The sequence below is a fragment of the Erpetoichthys calabaricus genome, chromosome 2, assembly GCF_900747795.2.
Source record: "Erpetoichthys calabaricus chromosome 2, fErpCal1.3, whole genome shotgun sequence".
Lineage (NCBI taxonomy): Eukaryota > Metazoa > Chordata > Cladistia > Polypteriformes > Polypteridae > Erpetoichthys > Erpetoichthys calabaricus.
The window spans coordinates 225,013,362-225,033,409 of record NC_041395.2 but is presented as its reverse complement, the minus strand read 5'-3'; the positions used below and the strand labels follow the sequence as shown (position 1 = coordinate 225,033,409).

Sequence of the window (20,048 nt, the reverse complement as noted above, 5' to 3'; positions counted from 1 at the left end):
GTGAACACACATACACACTAGAGTCAGTTTAGCATCACCGATTCTCCTAACCTGCATTTCTTTGAAGAATGGGAGGAAACTTGAGCAGACATGAGGGGAACATGCAAACTCCATACAGGGAGGACTAGGGACACAAACGCTGGTCTCTTTACAGCAATGCAGCAGCGCTACCACTCTGCTGTCTTTGGGGATGTGTAAGGAAAACTGAGGCAAATGCCAGTAGAACACACAAACTCCACATGGACCATGATGGGCTGTAGGCTTCAAGCCTAAGAACAATGGATCTGGATCTGTTTTATGATTATTTTTTTTTTCTCTTTTCCAAGTTTAAGGACAGTAGTCACATCTCGGTTTCTCCTAACAAGAGTTGTTGACAAATATCATTTACTTTTATTCCTAAATGCATCTGAATGTTATCAACCTCCATCCATTAATTTTACCCAGTATATTCATTTACTTGGCCTGGTAGCTCTGTATAAAAAACAGAAACCTCCCCTAAAAGGAGCCCCACTCCATCAAAGTGCAACCCTGTGTATATACCCTGCCAATCTACCTAACATGCACATCTTTGTTTAATGAGGCAGATCCAGAAAATCTGGAAAATTCCACACCGGCAGTGCCCTTGAGCTCTGAGGCAGCAGAACTAGTGATCTCACCCCCTTTATCAGCAGTGTAAGAATGAAAATTGTATTCCAAGTGACATGGATAAGAAACAAGAAAAAGCATTAGCAATAAGAAATTATTGTCTTTCTTATTTTACATATCTTAAAATGGCTTGATATGTAAGTAGTAAACCATTTGATGACAATCTAAATGTTGGACATTGTTAACAAGTAAGTTTGGGAAGTACTTGTAAGATGTCCGCCCAGTGTCTGCAAGGGTTTTCCTCAAGTACTCTGGTACTTATAGATGACACTGTAGCTGTTTAAAGCTAATCCTCCGGCTAGGACGTTGGATATCTCTGAATCCACAGTTCTTGAAGTTGATCCTCCAATTAGCTGTGAACCACCCAGTCTCACTGAGATTGCACAGGTGGTGAACCAGCTGAGGGGAGGAAAGCCTGCAGGGATCTGTGGTATCTGGGGTGAACTTCTCCAGGCTGGTGGTAAGGCTGTCCTCCTGGCATTGCATGCTATCTTTGCTTCCATTTGGGAGACTGGCATCATCCCAACAGAGTGGAAAACGGGACTTGTCGTCCCCTATATGGAAAGGGAAGGGTGATCGCCTGGATTGCGGCAACAACAGTGGGATAACACTGTTCACGGTGCCAGGTAAGGTCCTTGGTAGGGTCATCCTCAATAGGATCCGTGATCACTTGCTCACCTACCAGTGACTGCAGCAGTCTGGTTTTATGCCTAAGAAGTCGTCTATTGACTATCCTGGTACTGAGGGTTCTCATGGAGCACAAACGTGAATATTGGCAGAGTTTCTTTGCAGCGTTGATTTTCATAAAGCATTTGACTCAGTTGATTGAGTTGCATTGTGGAACATCCTGAGACATTGCGGGATCCTCTCGAGATTGCTGGATATCATGGCCGGCCTGTACACTGGTATTGTGAGTGCTGTGCAGAGTGGAGGAAGAACCTCGGCATCTTTCCCAGTTGATTCTGGGGTTCGTCAGGGGTGTGTTCTTCCTCTTCTCTGTTCAATGCTTGTATGAACTTGGTTGTTGGGCAAGGTCGTGGGGTCCAGCGGCTGTGGGACATCTGTTGGTGAAGAAAGATTCACTGATCTTGACTTTGCTGACGATGCTGTGATCTTTGCAGAGTCAATGGAGGCCCTGAGCAGGGTGCTCGAGAGACTGAGCGAGGAGTCCGAGTGTCTGGGCTTGTGAGCGTTCTGGATAAAAAACAAGATCCAGGCCTTTAAAGATGTCTTGGGAACAGCCATCAGCAGTGTGTCTGTCTGTGGAAAGTGTCGACCTTGTCGACTTACCTCTGTAGTGACATTCATGTCTCTGGTACTCTTCCTATGAAGTCAGTAGACGGATTGGGAGAGCATGAGGGGGTCATGAGGTCGCTGGAAAGAGGTGTGTGGTGCTCCCGATATCTATGCAAAAGGACGAAGGTCCAAGTCTTTCGAGTCCTGGTGCTTCCTGTCTTGCTATATGGTTGTGAGACATGGACGCTATTCAGTGACCTGAGACGAAGACTGGACTCCTTTGGTATTGTGTCTCTTCGGAGAATCCTTGGGTACTGTTGGTTTGACTTTGTGTCGAATGAGCCGTTGCTCATGGAGTCCCAAATGAGCACATTACCTGAATTGTGAGGGAGCGTCAGTTAAAGCACTACGGCCATGTGGTGCGATTCCTTGAGGATGATCTGGCTGCAGCAGATAGATAGATGGTCATTGCAGAAGGGTGGCACTGGACCGCATGTCTGCCTGGGGGGTTGCCAACCAGGATCCCAAGCTGTTTTGTCATGTGGTGCATGCTCTACAACCTGACCTGACCTGACTGATTTTCCCAGCACAGCCCCAGAGATATACAGGTAGGTCTATTTAGTTATTCAAAATTGCCCCCAACATGGGTATGCAGATGAGTGGGCCCTGTGATGGACTGATGCCCTGTTTAGGTGCATTTCCTGCCTTGTGCCCCATGATGCCAGGATAGGTTCCAGCCTATCACTCATCACTTTTTAATTGATTCAGTTGACTTGATAATCAACAGTATGGATATGTGTACAGTAGTGATATGCTGTGTGCTTGCACGTGTTTACTTAACAGTTAGACATGTTTATGACCTCTAGCTAGGCATATTATACATCGTAGCATTCCCACCACCAGAACCTTGGCCATTTGTAATTCCTATCAGGCAGTTCCTGGTACTTTTTCTACCTCCTACTCCAGGGTATGTAATTTTCATTGAACCAGGAACTATCATGGGTGGGGTTCGAGAGATGAATTTCATCGATTAGTTGACCACAAGCACTGGTGCCATATTACCAATCTGTTAGTAGTTTGGACTTTGGAGTTATCAGTGAAGGTGGACTGCATCACTCTTCATAACCAGCTGCATGGTGTGCCGTGCCATTCACTGCATCAAAGTAGTATATATACAGTCATATGAAAAAGTTTGGGAACCCCTCTCAATTCTTTGGATTTTTGTTCATCATTGGCTGAGCTTTCAAAGTAACAACTTCCTTTTAATATATGACATGCCTTATGGAAACAGTAGTATTTCAGCAGTGACATTAAGTTTATTGGACTAACAGAAAATATGCAATATGCATCATAACAAAATTAGACAGGTGCATAAATTTGGGCACCCAAACAGAGATATTACATCAATACTTAGTTGAGCCTCCTTTTGCAAATATAACAGCCTCTAGACGCCTCCTATAGCCTTTGATGAGTGTCTGGATTCTGGATGGAGGTATTTTTGACCATTCTTTCATACAAAATCTCTCCAGTTCAGTTAAATTTGATGGCTGCCGAGCATGGACAGCCTGCTTCAAATCATCCCATAGATTTTCGATGATATTCAAGTCAGGGGACTGTGATGGCCATTCCAGAACATTGTACTTCTCCCTTTTCATGAATACCTTTATAGGTTTCGAACTGTGTGTTGGGTCATTGTCTTGTTGGAATATTCAACCCCTGCGTAACTTCAACTTTGTGACTGATGCTTGATCATTATCCTGAAGAATTTGTTGATATTGGGTTGAATTCATCTGACCTTCGACTTTAACAGGGGCCCCAGTCCCTGAACTAGCCAAATGATGGAACCTCCAATAAATTTGACAGTAGGTAGCAGGTGTTTTTCTTGGAATGCAGTGTTCTTCTTCCGCCATGCAAAGCGCTTTTTGTTATGACCAAATTACCCAATTTTTGTCTCATCAGTCCAAAGCACTTTGTTCCAAAATTAATCTGTCTTATCTAAATGAGCATTACAACAAGCGACTCTGTTTGTGCCGTGAGTGCAGAAAGGGCTTCTTTCTCATCACCCTTCTATACAGATGCTCTTTGTGCAAATTGTGCTGAATTGTAGAACGATGTGCAAATACACCATCTGCAGCAAGATGTTCTTGCAGGTCTTTGGAGGTGATCTGTGGGTTGTCTGTAACCATTCTCACAATCCTGCGCATGTGCCGCTCCTGTATTGATCTTGGCCTGCCAGACCTGCTGGGTTTAACAGCAACTGTGCCTGTGGCCTTCCATTTTCTGATTACATTCCTTACAGTTGAAACTGACAGTTTAAACCTCTGAGATAGCTTTTTGTCGCCTTCCCCTAAACCATGATACTGAACAATCTTTGTTTCAGATCTTTTGAGAGTTGCTTTGAGGATCCCATGCTGTCACTCTTCAGAGGAAAATCTTTCTTCTGAAAACACCCCAGTACTCAGATGTTCCTAGGAAATGAAAGACATACCATGGATATCTTTTTTGTTGAAAGCAAATTATTATACAGGCTGAGAGGGGTTCCCAAACTTTTTCATAAGACTATATATATTATATATACACACACACACACACATACATATACAGGGTGTCCCAAAATTCACTATACACTTTTAATAAATTCCTAAAAATTACAGAAGAAACTGAGTTTATTAATATTTCTAGCATCAACAAATGAGTTGTTGCAGTTTTACTTGCTAGGCTTGCCATCACATTCCAGCACCTTGAAGACTAGTTGTATACCTCCACATGAGCGCCTCCATTTTCAACAACTTTCAGCCACCTTCGGAAGCAAGCCTCTCCGACATTTTGCAGCATCTCTTCCCCGACTTCACTGCAGGCTGTGCGGATTCTTCCCTCAAGCTGTGAAAGGTTATGGGACTTAGTGGCATACACCATGCTTTTCATATAGCCCCACAAAAAAAAGTCGCAAGGTGTAAGGTCAGGGGAGCGTGGAGCCCATTGAAGGGGACCCCTTCAGCCAATCCATCGGTCAGGAAACTTGATGTTCAGGAAATCTGTGACTAACCTGGCAAAGTGGGGAGGGGCTCAGTCTTGTTGAAAAAAACACATTAGCAAGGTCACTCCTCACCTGAAGTTGTGGCACAGCGAACTCCTGCAGCATCTCCAGGTAATTTTCCCCTGTAACGGTGGTTGTAATAGAAAAAAGGAAGTGTATACTGACTTTTGGGACACCCTGTATATATATTATATATTACATCCCTCAATTCACACTGCATTACTCTTCTTTGCACTTCACATATTTTGCATAAAGATTACAGTTTCTATTGTGTGGTTGGGAACCACAAGTGGCCCAGAGCTGACATCATTCAGGAAGTCTTTGGCTCCTGAAAATAAAGCTCCTGTAATGGGACAATGCCCTAATGAGTTGGTATCCCAGGAAAGTTTGGACCCAGTGCTGCTGTTATCAACAGTGTTATGATTTAGAAAACTGATGGCTGGTGACTTGGGTAACGTGGGGATTACTATTCCCATCAGGCAGCAGGAGTGCACTGGGGCTGATTGGAGTACACCGTTATCAGTACGCATAAGTTTTTGCATCAGACAAAGCAGGATCTCATCTAAGACTGTAGCTGCACTGTTTTCTTCTCAACTGATCTGCATGGCAAATTTACTTTGTTACTTGATTATAGATTTTGCCGGAGAGTAAGTTCTTTTGTCTCATTGTGGGTTCTTTTTAGCCATATTGAATTTCCAAATGACAGTTTTTGACCGTTTATTTTCCTCTAGGTTCAAAACTGGTGTAAGGTGTTACCAAACCCTTAAGGAGCATTGTCCTTTTCTTTCAACCCACCAAAAAAATTCCAAAAGACCCTTTTTAGAAAGTTTCATAGTCGTAAAGTTTAGCATCAATTTTATGAGAAAAAGCGTATCTGTTTCTCTTATCATTACCTATTATTTTGTAATTTTATAAGTAGGTTTATAAAAAATGGTTGGAAGGAATGGTATGGATGTATTTTATAAATAACCAACAGAGCGAGATTCGCACAGCCAGACAAGGAGAGTGGCTCTCTGCTCCACATTAGTCAAACATGCAGACACAGTCTGGTCCATAAGTACTTGGACAGTGAAACAATTTTCACAGTTTTGGCTCTGTGCACCACCACAATGGATTTGAAATGAAGCAATCAAGATGCGATTGAAGCGTAGGCTTGCAGTTTTAATTTAAGGTATTTAACAAAAACATTGTATAAGCCATTTGGAAAAGAGAGCCGTTTTTATTCATTTCCCTCCTATTTTCAGGGGCTCAAAAGTATTTTGAACACAATCATGAATATAACAATCATTTTCAATACTTGGCTGAAAATCCTTTGCAGTCAATGCCTCCCTGAAGTCTGGAGCCCATAGTCATTTCCAAGTGTTGGGTTTCCACTCTAGTGATACCTTGCACGGCCTTTACTGCTGCGGTCTTCAGTTGCTGCTTGTTCATTAGATGTTCTGTCTTCAGCAAGTGAAATGCATGTCCAACAGGATTAGGGTCAGTTGATTGACCTGGTCATTGAAAAATATTCCACATCTTTGTGTTGAAAAGCACTTGGTTTGCTGTCACAATATGTTTTGGCTCATTGTCCATCTGTATTGTGAAGGGTCAACCTATCACTTTTGTAGCGTTTGGCTGAATCTGAGCAGATAATATAGCCCTATACACTTCAGAATTCATCCTGCTATTCCTGCCAGCAGTCATATCATCAATAAACAGTAGTGACCGACTTCCATTGGCAATCATGCATGCCCGTGCCAGAACACTTCCTTCATCATATTTCACAAATGATGTGGTATTCATCAGATCATGAGCCATTCCTTCTCTTCTCCATACTCTTCTGAATCCATCATTCTGGTACATATTGACTTTAACTTCATTGGTCCAAAGAAAACTTTTCCAAAACTGGACTGGCTTTTTAAAAATAGTTTCTGGAAAAGTCTAAGCTGTCCCTCCTATGCTTGAGGATTATCGGTGGTTTGCACCTTGGTAAACCCTCTGTATTTACTTTCATGGAGTCTTCTCTTATTATAGACTTTGGCAATGATAGGCTTACCTCCCGCAGAGTGGTCTAAATTGTGAATTGTTTTTTCTTCACCCAGGGAAGAATTCTGTGATCACCTAGTACAGTTGTCTTCCATGGTTGTCCAGGCTTTCTGGTGTTGCTTAGCTCACCTGTGCGTTTCTTCGCTTTAAGACTGTACCAAATGGATTTGAGCACTCCTGGTGTTTTTGCTATCTCTCTAATGGGTTTATTTTGGTTTCTCTGCCTAATGATGACCTGTTTTTACTTGCTTGGGCAGCTATTTGGACCTCATATTGAAGGTTCACAGCGTCAGCTTCCAAATGCAAATTCCATGCTTGGAATCAACTCCAGAACTTCTATCAACATAATATTTAATGAAATAATGAGGGACCTGCTCAGAAATAACTATGGAACAGCTTGTCAGTCAAATGTCCAAATACTTTGGAGCTTTTTTAGATAACGAATGATACACTTGCATTTCAGCCAGCAACTGAAAAAGGGCCAAAATTTAAAAACAACATACCAATATTTGCTTTATACAAATACACCTTGACAACGCCAGATACTTTGGCAAGTACAATACATTTCTAGACACTATTATGGGTAATAAATCTGAAATGATTGAATTACAAAGTTGTAAATTTAAACAGGAAACACTTTATCCTGAAGAACTTCAGGATGTGTTTTTATAGAATCACTATGTGTTACCCGACTTCACCAGGAACATCTCTAAGTCAGTGGTCCTCAGTTATTGTGCCATTGGTTAATCAGATGTTTCAGAAGTTCTATATAACTAAGTTCTTTACTGTATACAATATTTGTATTTTGTTTTTATGAGGGGCTAATATTATTAGTTCACCTAAATCAGTGTTTCCCAACCTCGGTCCTGTGGCCCCCCAGTGGCTGCAGGTTTTTGTTCCAACCGGATTCCTAATCAGTGACAACACCTGATAGCACTGATCTCATTTAATTAGCTGGTATTATTTTTCTTTTATTCGACATTCAGAAAAGTACAGCTGCATGATTTTACATTTATACAACATTTAGAAATATTTCTGTTTTTGCTATAGATTTAAATGCTTGACTCTCTTTTATTGATTTCATTATATTTTGCCCTTTCTCTGTGCAGTTTTTCCCCCCTTCGTTGTATTTTATTAATGACAATTACAAATGAGCAGAGCAGACACGCTGGCAAACAACACTGAATAATCAAAGGCTGCAACTACTTTAGCTACAGACCCACTAATTAGAAAATAATGGATTAATTAAATGGATTAATTTAATTAAATGGATTAATTAAACAATTAGAACACCTAGAAAAGTAGAATATATAACTATGCTATATATATAGCATAGTTTACTGTCAAATAATGCAGAGTATGTGACACGCGTTTTGCCCTTATTTGGGCTCATCAGGCATACACACTCTACTGCTCCCCTCGCGGGCATCGACCTCAGACGTCAGAGACAAAGCCCCTTTATGCTGCGCCACGGCGTGTGGTTCATTTATTTGACAGACTGTAGGTCAGGAGTAATTACATTCATTGCATCCGTAGTCTGAGTCCTGACCTGATTGTATGGGTGGTTTTTGTAACTGCAATGCACTACATGAACGTCTGGGGGCAGTATCATTTGTTATTGTTTGTCAAGACTGCACATAGTCCTACCAACGAAGAAAGAACGTCTGAGGAGAAGAAGAATGTAAAGGAAAATAAATGTGGTTGCAATGGCGAGTCGGATAGAGTAGAGGGAAGGAGATGGAAAAAAATTGAGACAGAAACTATAAAAAGCTTGACCTGGCAGCGATCAAAGCACATGTACCGTGCAAGGTATGTACGGTGTCAATATTCTTTCCTCTGCATGTCCTGGAGTCCTTAGCAGACTGGGCAAAGTCGGGGAAAAAAAAACGCGGTCACTGATTACAACCGCAAGAAAGTACGCGAATGAATTGAATAATATGAATAATGTTGCATCCGTGCCACACAATGTTTTCCGAAATGTACTATAAGGACATAAAATGAATAATTCCAAATATCATATATAAGGCAGATTCGCCAGCGTTTGTGTGTCAGCTTTTATCCATCCAGATCAGAGAATTTCCAGTTCGATTGTCTCAAAAACACCACTTACACCTACAGTTATTCCCAGTTTCAGATAAAAAGTAACAGCGTCAGATCCCTGAGGGGGGGGGGGCGGTAGTATGTATCGTGATCATGACTGAGAGAATAAAAGTGAAAAAAAAAAGGTAACTTTTACAAGTACTATACATTTACAGTGGCTGTTACAGACGCAAATCAAATGTATGTGTTTATTGTATAATATTAACAATAAAAGCAGCTCACTACTCAAAACGGTAAATATACGAGGCAGTCAGGATCGAACCGGGGGACTCTTGATTATAAGTCAGCAATTCCTACCGCTGCGCCACGGAAGCTGTTGTATCATCCTTGAACCTTTTGTGAAAGTGTTTATCTTTGCACTTCAGACTTTACAAATTATATAGTTTGTCTACATTTTGTCATTTATTACTAATATGAAAAACGTTTCTGTTTTAACGATGTATTTTTTGGTTAAGTTAAATGCACTTTTTTTGTTTAAAGACTACATGCACTTTAGTTTATTGTTTAACGCATTTCTTTTTTATTGTGAACGTCACACTAATATAAAAATATCTGATTATTTTCAAATTCATATGTTTCACTGGTTGTTATTTTAATTTGTTATTAATTTTAATCGTGTTAATACAGACATATCAGGGTGACATTCACAGGTGGACAGATTTGAGCAGATGAGGTAAGACATGCACTGGAGCCCAGAACAGGATGTGCAACCACAGGTCACAGGCTTCAAAATAGTCAGTTATGAAATAATCGTGACTAATCGGAAAAAAAATTGAACGATTAGTCGACTACCAAAATAATCATTAGTTGCAGCCCTAGCAGTAAGGTTACAGAGGTGATTTAAAGTTGATTCATTCAAAGCTAAAAACTGCTAAAAATCTTGACTTTACATTAGCAAAGCCTAAAATTAGTACTGCCACAGTATTCAGTGGGTTTGAAGAAATGACACAAAAAAAAAAAAGAAAAAGAAAATAAAAGTTACTATTTATTTTTACTCACCCAAAAGCACCATCTTGTTATGATCACATTCTGAAAACAGAATCTCCATCAGCTTTAGAAAAAAGTCGTGCTTCATTCTGTCCAATCGTGCCTTGACTCCATTGGTTAATTTGCAAAGTTTTTTTTTTTTTTTTTTAAATTTAGAAAGCACTTAATGCTGTTGGTTACTTGGTATTGTGAACTTAATGGTGATGTGCATGAGGACAACAGTGTAGGCTTTTTCAAAAATGCAAGGCTATGCACCGATAGAAAAAATGTAGTGTCATCAGTTTATCTCACATTCATTGTCACATATGGTGAACACAGTAAAATAAAAGCGCACAATTGGCCAAGTGCATCACACCAACACTTGCTGGTTGCCCGAATCTTGCTTTGTAGATTATGTCAAATATAACATCACAATACGTTATGATAAGCAAAACAGACAAGTTTCCTTTTGACCATGTTACATTTCACATGCAGATTTGCAGTATCGAAACTTAAAACAAGTATTTAGGTTTGGGAGTTTTTAAAGCTGAAACAAAACAAGATGAAACAAAAGACATACTCCAAGATAAACACTTTAATCCAGCAAGAAAATGAAATTGTTATCCCAAATTAGTTGAGAAAAAAACAAAACAACAACAACTGCGGTTGCTGCCTTTGATAATGTGTCTCTTTTGTTAATGCTCTTATTTAAACTTTGTGAGAGCTGATGAAATTGCCTGGAGCAGTGCATTGGCTGATGGGAATTGTTGTCCCTAAATAGGGGGTAACATATATTAAATACTTTTCTTCCTTGATCAGCTGCATGAAATTGACTATACAAACAGCCACAGGTCCTGGCAAACACTTGAGCTTTATAGCGCACATGCTAAATGTGTCTTCTTTGAGCTTTGCTTCAGCAGACAGGCTTAATTTGCATAAACAGTCACGCCCCATTTCTCTGTGCAAACACTGTCAGGGCTGTAGTGAAAAGGGGACACGATCCATTAGAATATCCCACCTACTATAACATGATTAATGGCAAACATAACTAAATAAAAAAGAGTCAGCTAATTTTGTTTTTCTATATCACCATCAATTTCAATCAAATCAAAGTATTTTTGATATTTCGGGGTATTTAGTTTTTCTGTTCTTGAGGGTTTATCATTAAATACAGATACTGAAATGTCACTTCTTAGTGGATACCTACTGAATTATATTAAACATCCTGCCAAATTTCAGTGTTATAGCTAAACAGGAAAGAGTGTTTTTGTTGGAAGTGAGTAAGTGAGTTAGTCAGTCAGTCAATTAACCCTGCATTAAATATATAGATTTTATATAATATCTCCTATCTGAGATGGAATAAATTGAAAAAATAAATTAATACTGAGTGGTTAAGCCAGGGAGTACTTAGCTGCATAGTCGTATAGATGAAATTATAACCATCAATGATGCAAAAAGGATATGACATTATATCTGATATCAGTTATTCTATTGTATGTCAGTATGCCAATGATATTATTATTAATGAAAACTATAACTAAAACAGCTAAAAGCATTTTGTTAACTGAAATAGTGAAAAAAGGAAAGTTAAACTTAATTTTTTTTTTTTTTAAATAAACCAATTGCTGGTAGCCTACTGTTGACTCTTTTTAACCTAACTGGCCACACACTATGTGGCTGTGTACCCTAATAAGCCTAATGGTCACCACCTAGCTAGAAAGAGCAGGTGTTTGCACATGGACACACAGCAAAGAATTTGGCATAAACGGGAAAATACTGTCTGGGAGTACTTCATCAGTAACAAGTGCATAAACGAAGGGAAAAAGAACCTGACCTACTGAAGAAAAAAAAAAAAAAAGATTTCACAAAAATATCAATAAAGAGGTTTAGGATTGTGACACTTTGAAAAAACTCAAATCATACCAATGAAGGTAAAATGACAGGCTACACTGGTCGAGTTTTACTTTACGTCAAACTCAAAAAGAGAGGTACAGCTGATAAATGAATAAAGAATGTCTAGCAGGTTGTATGAATTATTTGCCTTCTTTAAGCAAATGTGAACTGTTTGATCTAAATTAGTGTCAGTGATTCACTAGTCTCTTGACCAACTGGCAAAGACAAGATGTTTTGACCTCTAAACAAAACTATAGCTCAATGCAATTTGGGATTCTGATAAATGAAAAACAGAGAAAACATTTCTAACAGTATCATGATTTTCTGTTTGGCTTATTAAACGAACACATGAGATTTGTTCATTGGTATTGAAATTAAAATACAAAACAACTGTTTTGGAAACAGAACTAGGTTTTTAATTTAATAAAAAAGTATTAAAATATACATCTGGGGAGGCAATTATGAAAATGCACCAACTAGATGATTTGTGTTTTGTCTTTGGCAGCCATAACCAATCTAATAAAATGTATAAAAATAGGCTACTAACAAGTTGAAGACGCTCCATATGTTTCTGCAAAAGTAGGAGTCACAAAAAAGGTAAACATTTCACGGAGTATTGAAGTCTCAAGCACTATTCTTGCACAGTTTTTGTTTGTTATGCCCTGAAGTCCCTGAAGGAAGGTTACAGTCCTTGGCGACTGTTTTTCAACATCAGTCCACCTCTAGTCTGAGAGCGATTAGGAACGGGGATCTGGAGGCCTGTTTAAAATAAATAAATACATTTTAGAGAAAAGAGGTGGATTTCAAAGGGAAGGAGGCAGGGTTAAGGGGTTGGCAAAGGTACACCTGTGTGTACCATTTTATGAAATAGGCCATACTAATAAAGAATAATGAAAAAAAATGTTTATACATTCATAAAATGTCCAAGCCAGTGCAACTATAGTATAAGCATTTATTCAAATCAATAAAAGGGAACAAACTACAGAAAGTGTAGACAATTTTGATCAAGTATTATATCATTGATCCACAAATAATAAGGTGCTGAAAAGCCAGTGGCTTTATTGGCTGGTTGTTATTAAACACAATGTTTGACTATAAAGCTCAGACTGGTGAGCTTAGAACAGTTTATAGCTAAAAACTTAAGCATGCTTCCCCAATCCTATAGTAGAATAAAGAACAAACACCAAATGGATGGATTGCTGGTTATATAAGGCATATACAATCTAATAACAATTAAACAATACAGCACTAACAAAAGCATACAGTTTGCTGCCTAAAAGTTGATCTGTCCCAAACAATGGCACCACTTAATGTAAGAACAGGACTACTCAAACTGCAGTGATAATATAATGTGATAAAGCAACAGAAGTGAAAACGTCAAAAAAAAAAAAAATCTTTGGAATTTTTCAGAAGGAGAAGAAGAGTGGGGAGACGTGTCCGGAGGCAGGAGGAGAGGAGGAAAGTAAAGAGTGTGGAACTGAGGGTAGGAATTTTGAATGTTGGCAGTATGACTGGTAAGGGGAGAGAGTTAGCAGATATGATAGAGAGAAGGGAGGTTGATATATTGTGCGTGCAAGAGACTAAATGAAAGGGGAATAAGGCCAGATGGATTGGAGGTGGATTCAAATTGTTCTATCATGGTGTGGATGGGAGGAGAAATGGGGTAGGAATTATTCTGAAGGTTCAGTATGTCAAGAGTGTTTTGGAGGTGAAAAGAGTGTCAGGCAGAGTAATGATTATGAAGCTGGAAATTGGACGTGTGATGATGAACGTTGTTAGTGCATATGCACTGCAAGTTGGGTGTGCAATGGGTGAGAAAGAAGATTTTTGGAATGAGTTGGATGAAGTGATGAGCAGTGTACCCATGGAACAGAAAGTGGTAATTGGAGCGGATTTCAATGGGCATGTTGGTGAAGGGAACAGTGGAGACAAGGAGGTGATGGGTAGGTATGATGTCATGGAAAGGAATGAAGAAGGTCAGAGGATAGTGTATTTTGCCAAAAGGATGGACATGGCTGTGGTGAAAACGTATTTTAAGAAGAGGGAAGAACATAGGGTGACGTACAAGAGTGGAGGAAAGATGCACACAGGTAGATTACATCCTATGCAGAAGAGTTGATCTGAAGGAGATTGAAGACTGCAAAGTGGTGGCAGGGGAAAGTTTAGTTAAGCAGCATAGGATGGTGGTCTGTAGGATGACGTTGGAGATCAAGAAGAGGAAGAGAGTAAGGGCAGAGCCAAGGATCAAATGGTGAAAGTTGAAAAAGGAAGACTGCAAGGTTGAGTTTAGGGAGGAGGTGAGACAGGCACTGGGTGGTAGTGAAGAGTTACCAGACAGCTGGGAAACTACAGCAGATGTAGTAAGGGTGACAGCAAGAAGGGTACTTGGCATGACATCTGGAAAGAGGAAGAAGGAAAAGGAAACCTGGTGGTGGAATGAGGAAATACAGGAGAGTATACAGAGGAAGAGGATGGCAAAGAAGAAGTGGGATAGTCAGAGAGATGCAGAAAGTAGACAAGAGTACAAGAAGATAAGGCGCAAGGTGAAGAGAGAAGTGGCGAAGGCTAAGGAAAAGGCGTATGATGAGTTGTATGAGAGGATGGACACTAAGGAGGGAGAAAAGGATCTGTACCAATTGGCTAGACAGAGGGACCAAGCTGGGGAAGATATGCAGCAGGTTAGGGTGATAAAGGATAAAGATGGAAACGTACTCACAAGCGAGGAGAGCATGTTGAGCAGATGGAAAGAGCACTTTGAGAGGCTTATGAATAAAGAGAACAAGAGAGAGAAGAGGTTGGATGATGTGGCGATAGTGAATCAGGAAGTGCAACGGATTAGCAAGGAGGAAGTAAGGACAGCTGTAAAGAGGAAGAAAAATATAAAGGCCGATGGTCCAGATGACATACCTGCAGAGGCATGGAGGTGTTTAGGAGAGATGGCAGTGGAGTTTTTAACCAGATTGTTTAATGGAATCTTGGAAAGTGAGAGGATGCCTGAGGAGTGGAGAAGAAGTGTACTGGTGCCGATATTTAAGAATAAGGGGGATGTGCAGGACTGCAGTAACTACAGGGGAATAAAATTGATGAGCCACAGCATGAAGTTATGGGGAAGAGTAGTGGAGGCTAGGTTAAGAAGTGAGGTGATGATTAGTGAGCAGCAGTATGGTTTCATGCCAAGAAAGAGTACCACAGATGCAATGTTTGCTCTGAGGATGTTGATGGAGAAGTTTAGAGAAGACCAGAAGGAGTTGCATTGTGTCTTTGTGGACCTGGAGAAAGCATATGACAGGGTGCCTCGAGAGGAGCTGTGATATTGTATGAGGAAGTTGGAAGTGGCAGAGAAGTACGTAAGAGTGGTACAGGATATGTACGAGGGAAGTGTGACAATGGTCAGGTCTGTGGTAGGAGCGACTGATGCATTCAACGTGGAGGTGGGATTACATCAGGGATCAGCTCTGAGCCCTTTCTTATTTGCAATGGTGATGGACAGAGTTGACAGACGAGATTAGACAGGAGTCCCCGTGGACTATGATGTTTGCTGATGACATTGTGATCTGTAGCAATAGTAGGGAGCAGGTTGAGGAGACCCTGGAGAGGTGGAGATATGCTCTAGAGAGGAGAGAATGAAGGTCAGTAGGAACAAGACAGAATACATGTGTGTAAATGAGAGGGAGGTCAGTGGAATGGTGAGGATGCAGGGAGTAGAGTTGGCGAAGGAGGATGAGTTTAAATACTTGGGATCAACAGTACAGAGTAATGGGGATTGTGGAAGAGAGGTGAAAAAGAGTGTAGGCAGAGTGGAATGGGTGGAGAAGAGTGTCAGGAGTAATTTGTGACAGACGGGTATCAGCAAGAGTGAAAGGGAAGGTCTACAGGATGGTAGTGAGACCAGCTATGTTATATGGGTTGGAGACGGTGGTACTGACCAGAAAGCAGGAGACAGAGCTAGAGGTAGCAGAGTTACAGATACTAAGATTTGCATTGGGTGTGACGAGGATGGACAGAATTAGAAGTGAGTACATTAGAGGGTCAGCTCAAGTTGGACGGTTGGGAGACAAAGTCAGAGGCGCGAGATTGCGTTGGTTTGGACATGTGCAGAGGAGAGATGCTGGGTATATTGGGAGAAGGATGCTAAGGATAGAGCTGCCAGGGAAAGAGGAAGGCCTAAGAGAAGGTTTATGGATGTGGTGAGAGAGGACATGCAGGTGATGGGTGTAACAGAACAAGATGCAGAGGATAGAAAGATTTACATTTACATTTTACATCATTTAGCAGACGCTCTTATCCAGAGCGACTTACAACAGTGTTTGTTAGTTTTTGTTTTTTTTTTCGCATACCCCTTGGGGTCAGAGCGCAGGGTCAGCCATTGTACAGTGCCCCCTGGAGCAATTACAGGTTAAGGGCCTTGCTCAAGGGCCCAGCAGAGTAGGATCTCTTTTGGCACTGACGGGGATTCGAACCGGCAACCTTCGGGATACCAGCGCAGATCCTTAGCCTCAGAGCCACCACTCCGCCCAGATAGATATTGAAGAAGACAATCCGCTGTGGCAACCCCTAACGGGAGCAGCCGAAAGAAGAAGAAGAAGCACACTGTAGACATAGAATTACAGAATAGCTTTATGACAAGACTGTATATACAGAGTGCCCCTCAAATCCCCTCATTTTATTTTTATTGTGGAAACCTTTGGTAGCTCCATACATACTTTTGAATGCTGGATGACAATATAGTCATGCTGTTGTCCCAACGCTTGTTCCTATGCAGTATGGTTTTAAGACATTGTGACAATTCTGGTGTCAGAAATACATTTTATTTTTATATATCTACACAGAACACACACAAATTTCAAAAAGTATCTTAATAAGTCTGCTTGCTTTAAACACCAAGTATGTCATTAAGTTTAAGGCTGTAACAGGGTGTGATTGAATGTCAACTACTGTCACTTTGAAGATGACAGAATATCTTGAAAAATGTTCAGATGTAGACATGTGTAGTGTTTTTCAACGTTTGTGTGCCACTGGCAAAAGACTATCTGAAATTCACTGTCAAACAGTGGAAGCGTTCCACACCTTACATTGCAAACACCACTCATGAGTTCATACAGCACTTCACATGCATGGTGCTAGGCCACTCATTTCACCACCTAGACTGGATACCAAGTGACTCCCATCTCTTTGGTCATTTGAAAAAGTAGCTGAGTTGTAAGTGATTTGCACCATATAGTGACATGTAAAACACTTTAACGTCCTTGACATCAATTTTCCTGAGCAGGGATAGATATGTCATGGTATACAAAATGCCTGGACTGGTGTGGAGAAATACAGCCCGTTTTATTTACATAAGCATTTACATAAATTTACAAATATAAAAAGAAAGACTTTGTTATGTTACTTTTTTGGCCTAGTCTTAACTTCATGTCCATCAGGTAACTGCTTATAATGGCAGTTCACAACTACTGTCCAATGAACTTTAAAGGGTCAGAGCAAGTCTTCTATGCGGAATGGGTGGCAGAGAAAAAAACAAAAACTCACCCCTAACAAGTGTACACTCCTAGACTAAAGACTCTGCAGGCAAAGGTTTAACAACCAACTATTACAATGTGGGGTGGTTGTAATATTATTCAAGTAATTTCTTTCTTTCTTTTAATTTTTTTTTAAAACTCGAGACGCCTACCTTTATGCTAGTGACCAAAACAGCAAATGTCCTGAAAAACCCCCACAGTTTGAACCCCCACAGCCAGTTCTTTTACTAAACCAACTACCCCTGTTTGACTACTGGCACTGTTTGGTGAAGTGCACTGCATAGACATTAAAAACAGGTCACCAGGAAATGTGTATGTCTTCCAGAAATAAATCAAAACATTTTTCTTGGAAACTAGGAAAAAAATCAGAAACAAATGGTTAACTTTTCTAAGCACTGCAATCTGTTTTTCTAAGCCATAGGGTTTAAGTGTAATTATTGTCAGGAGAGAAGTGTAAGGAGTCATCCACTTAAATTCTACAAAACAGCTATGACCAAGAGTTAGTTAAAAACAAAATAGCAAGAGTCAATACTAGAAAACCGAAAACCAGACTTTCCTATAGGACTTGTTAAGTGGTTGATTCATTATCTCAGACAAAGCAGCTCATGCCACTCTACTGCATTTTATTAACTCACTTCAGCAAGACAGGCCTTAGGAACCTGGCAATATCCTATAGTGACCACTATCTGCTCATATCTTTCAAAGCGACAATGTGATACAGTTCAAATTTAAATGAAAGAAAAAATTACAGTGTTGAGCAGGGAAATTAAATTTTAATTCATATATTTAAGCAAAGCCCCAAAATTAAGCCTTGACAATATAAAATTTGTGAAACCTAAAAAATACATCTGCAGCCTCTTTTGCTAAGGCAAAGAGGGAAGAGTCTTGAGGAATGAAGTGGATGCTTTTAAAAAAAATGGTCAACAACTACTAAAAATACTGATTGATAAATCAGTGATAAATTCTAAACTGACTGACTTCTACGGTCTAGTAGCAATTGGCAGGGACTGTAACAAAGCAACTGGAGGACAAGCACTATTTTTTACTCTAGCAGAAATCTCATATACCACAAAATAGTCATTGATATCTTTGGATATACAGTGGAACCTCAGTTTGCAAGCATAATTTGTTCCCGAAACGTGCTCGCAGTCCAAAGCACTCGTGTATCAAAGCGAATTTCCCTATAAGAAATAATGGAAACTCAGATGATTCGTTCCACAACCCAAAACTATTCAAATAAAAACGATTAATAGAAAATATAAAGTAAAAATACATCAAACAAATTAACCTGCAATTTACCTTTAAAAAGAATCATGGCTGGTATGAGTGAGTTTCTAAACTCTTCTGGGATTCCACCCAACGGGGCGACATGCGGAAGAGCGTCCCAAAGCAATCGCAGTCTCCCAGCGCTGTAGCAGTTCACCATAAAAGTGAATCCGAAAAGATCGCAGACATGCTATAAGCGTCTGCCGTCAATGGGTGATACAGGGAACAAGGAACATTATAAATGCGCAGGGCACAGTACTGCTTGGCCACGACCCTGCCTGACTGCTGTGTATGTGTATAGGAGAGTGGCAGATCCCGCTACAATAAATAATAGCGCTGTTGCTGTTTCAAGCTGAATAAAGCTGGTGTTGCTAAAGTACTGAGACTCAGCTTCGTGTTTTGGGGTGCAAGACGGGGACTCGCACGTCACAGCGCACGCACGCACACACACACACACACGCACACACACACAGAGTCACAATGCTGTAGTAAACAGTATACGCGCGTACGGATGTAGACTATAAGAGTGAGGCACGCCGACTAAGACAGAGAATAGAAGACGATTGCCCACAATCCCGCAGCGAGAGAGAGAGAAGAACCATCAGCACAGTTGTGACCACATGATGCTCAGCAGACAAAGCGTATACATACTACTCGTATTGCAAGACCTCGCTCGTTTATCAAGTTAAAATTTATTAAAAATTTTAGCTCGTCTTGCAAAGCATTCGTAAACCAAGTTACTCGCAAACCGAGGTTCCACTGTATTATTACAAGGAAAATAGCTGGCTCTCAGAAGCAGCTTCTTAATTCTTTACGCAAAAGAGAATCTCCCATTGTCTCAGTCAACAATGCAATTCATGTGGGTTTTGCCATTAGCACTGGTTCTGAAACATGAACTAGAAACCTTTGGATTATACAGCAGCCCCTTTTATCTCAATCAATATGTCCAGAAAACAACTGCTATACACATACACACCTGGAGATGGCTGCTCTTCATTTTCCTCCTCATCTTCAATTGGAGAGTGTCCCAGTGGATGATAGTAGAAAGAGTCTATGAAAGATGAACTACTGATTCCCAGGCTAACTCCAGTGACTCCAATGCTGATGGAATCTGTGGGAAAATTGGGTAAGCAGGAAAGGAGGTGAAATCCTCAACACAAACTTGTCTACTACAAACAGTTCTCAATTGGACATAATCTACAGTATGTAAGCTTTTATAAAGCCGTGCCAATAACCATAATTCAACTTTTAATAAGCACCCTACCAAAGAGGGTAGTATGACGAACATACAGTCTTTTCACTCACCTGCCATAACAGGAATAAATCACACTTGCAGACACAGATGTAAGCGGACTGTT

General features: G+C 40.3%; 1 protein-coding gene across 2 annotated transcripts in view; it reads right to left on the bottom strand.

Moving 5' to 3' along the window:
* Nucleotides 1-12,298: 12,298 nt before the first annotated feature.
* Nucleotides 12,299-20,048, bottom strand: part of fam149b1 (family with sequence similarity 149 member B1) — a 40,341-nt gene continuing 32,591 nt past the window's right edge. For both annotated transcript variants that reach the window (XM_028795222.2, XM_028795223.2), the window contains 2 exons: nt 19,667-19,801; nt 12,299-12,664 (listed from right to left, as the gene is read on the bottom strand). In XM_028795222.2, the coding sequence (XP_028651055.2) occupies nt 12,588-12,664; nt 19,667-19,801 (212 nt within the window). In that variant the 3' untranslated portion in view covers nt 12,299-12,587. The remainder of the gene's footprint in view (nt 12,665-19,666; nt 19,802-20,048) is intronic.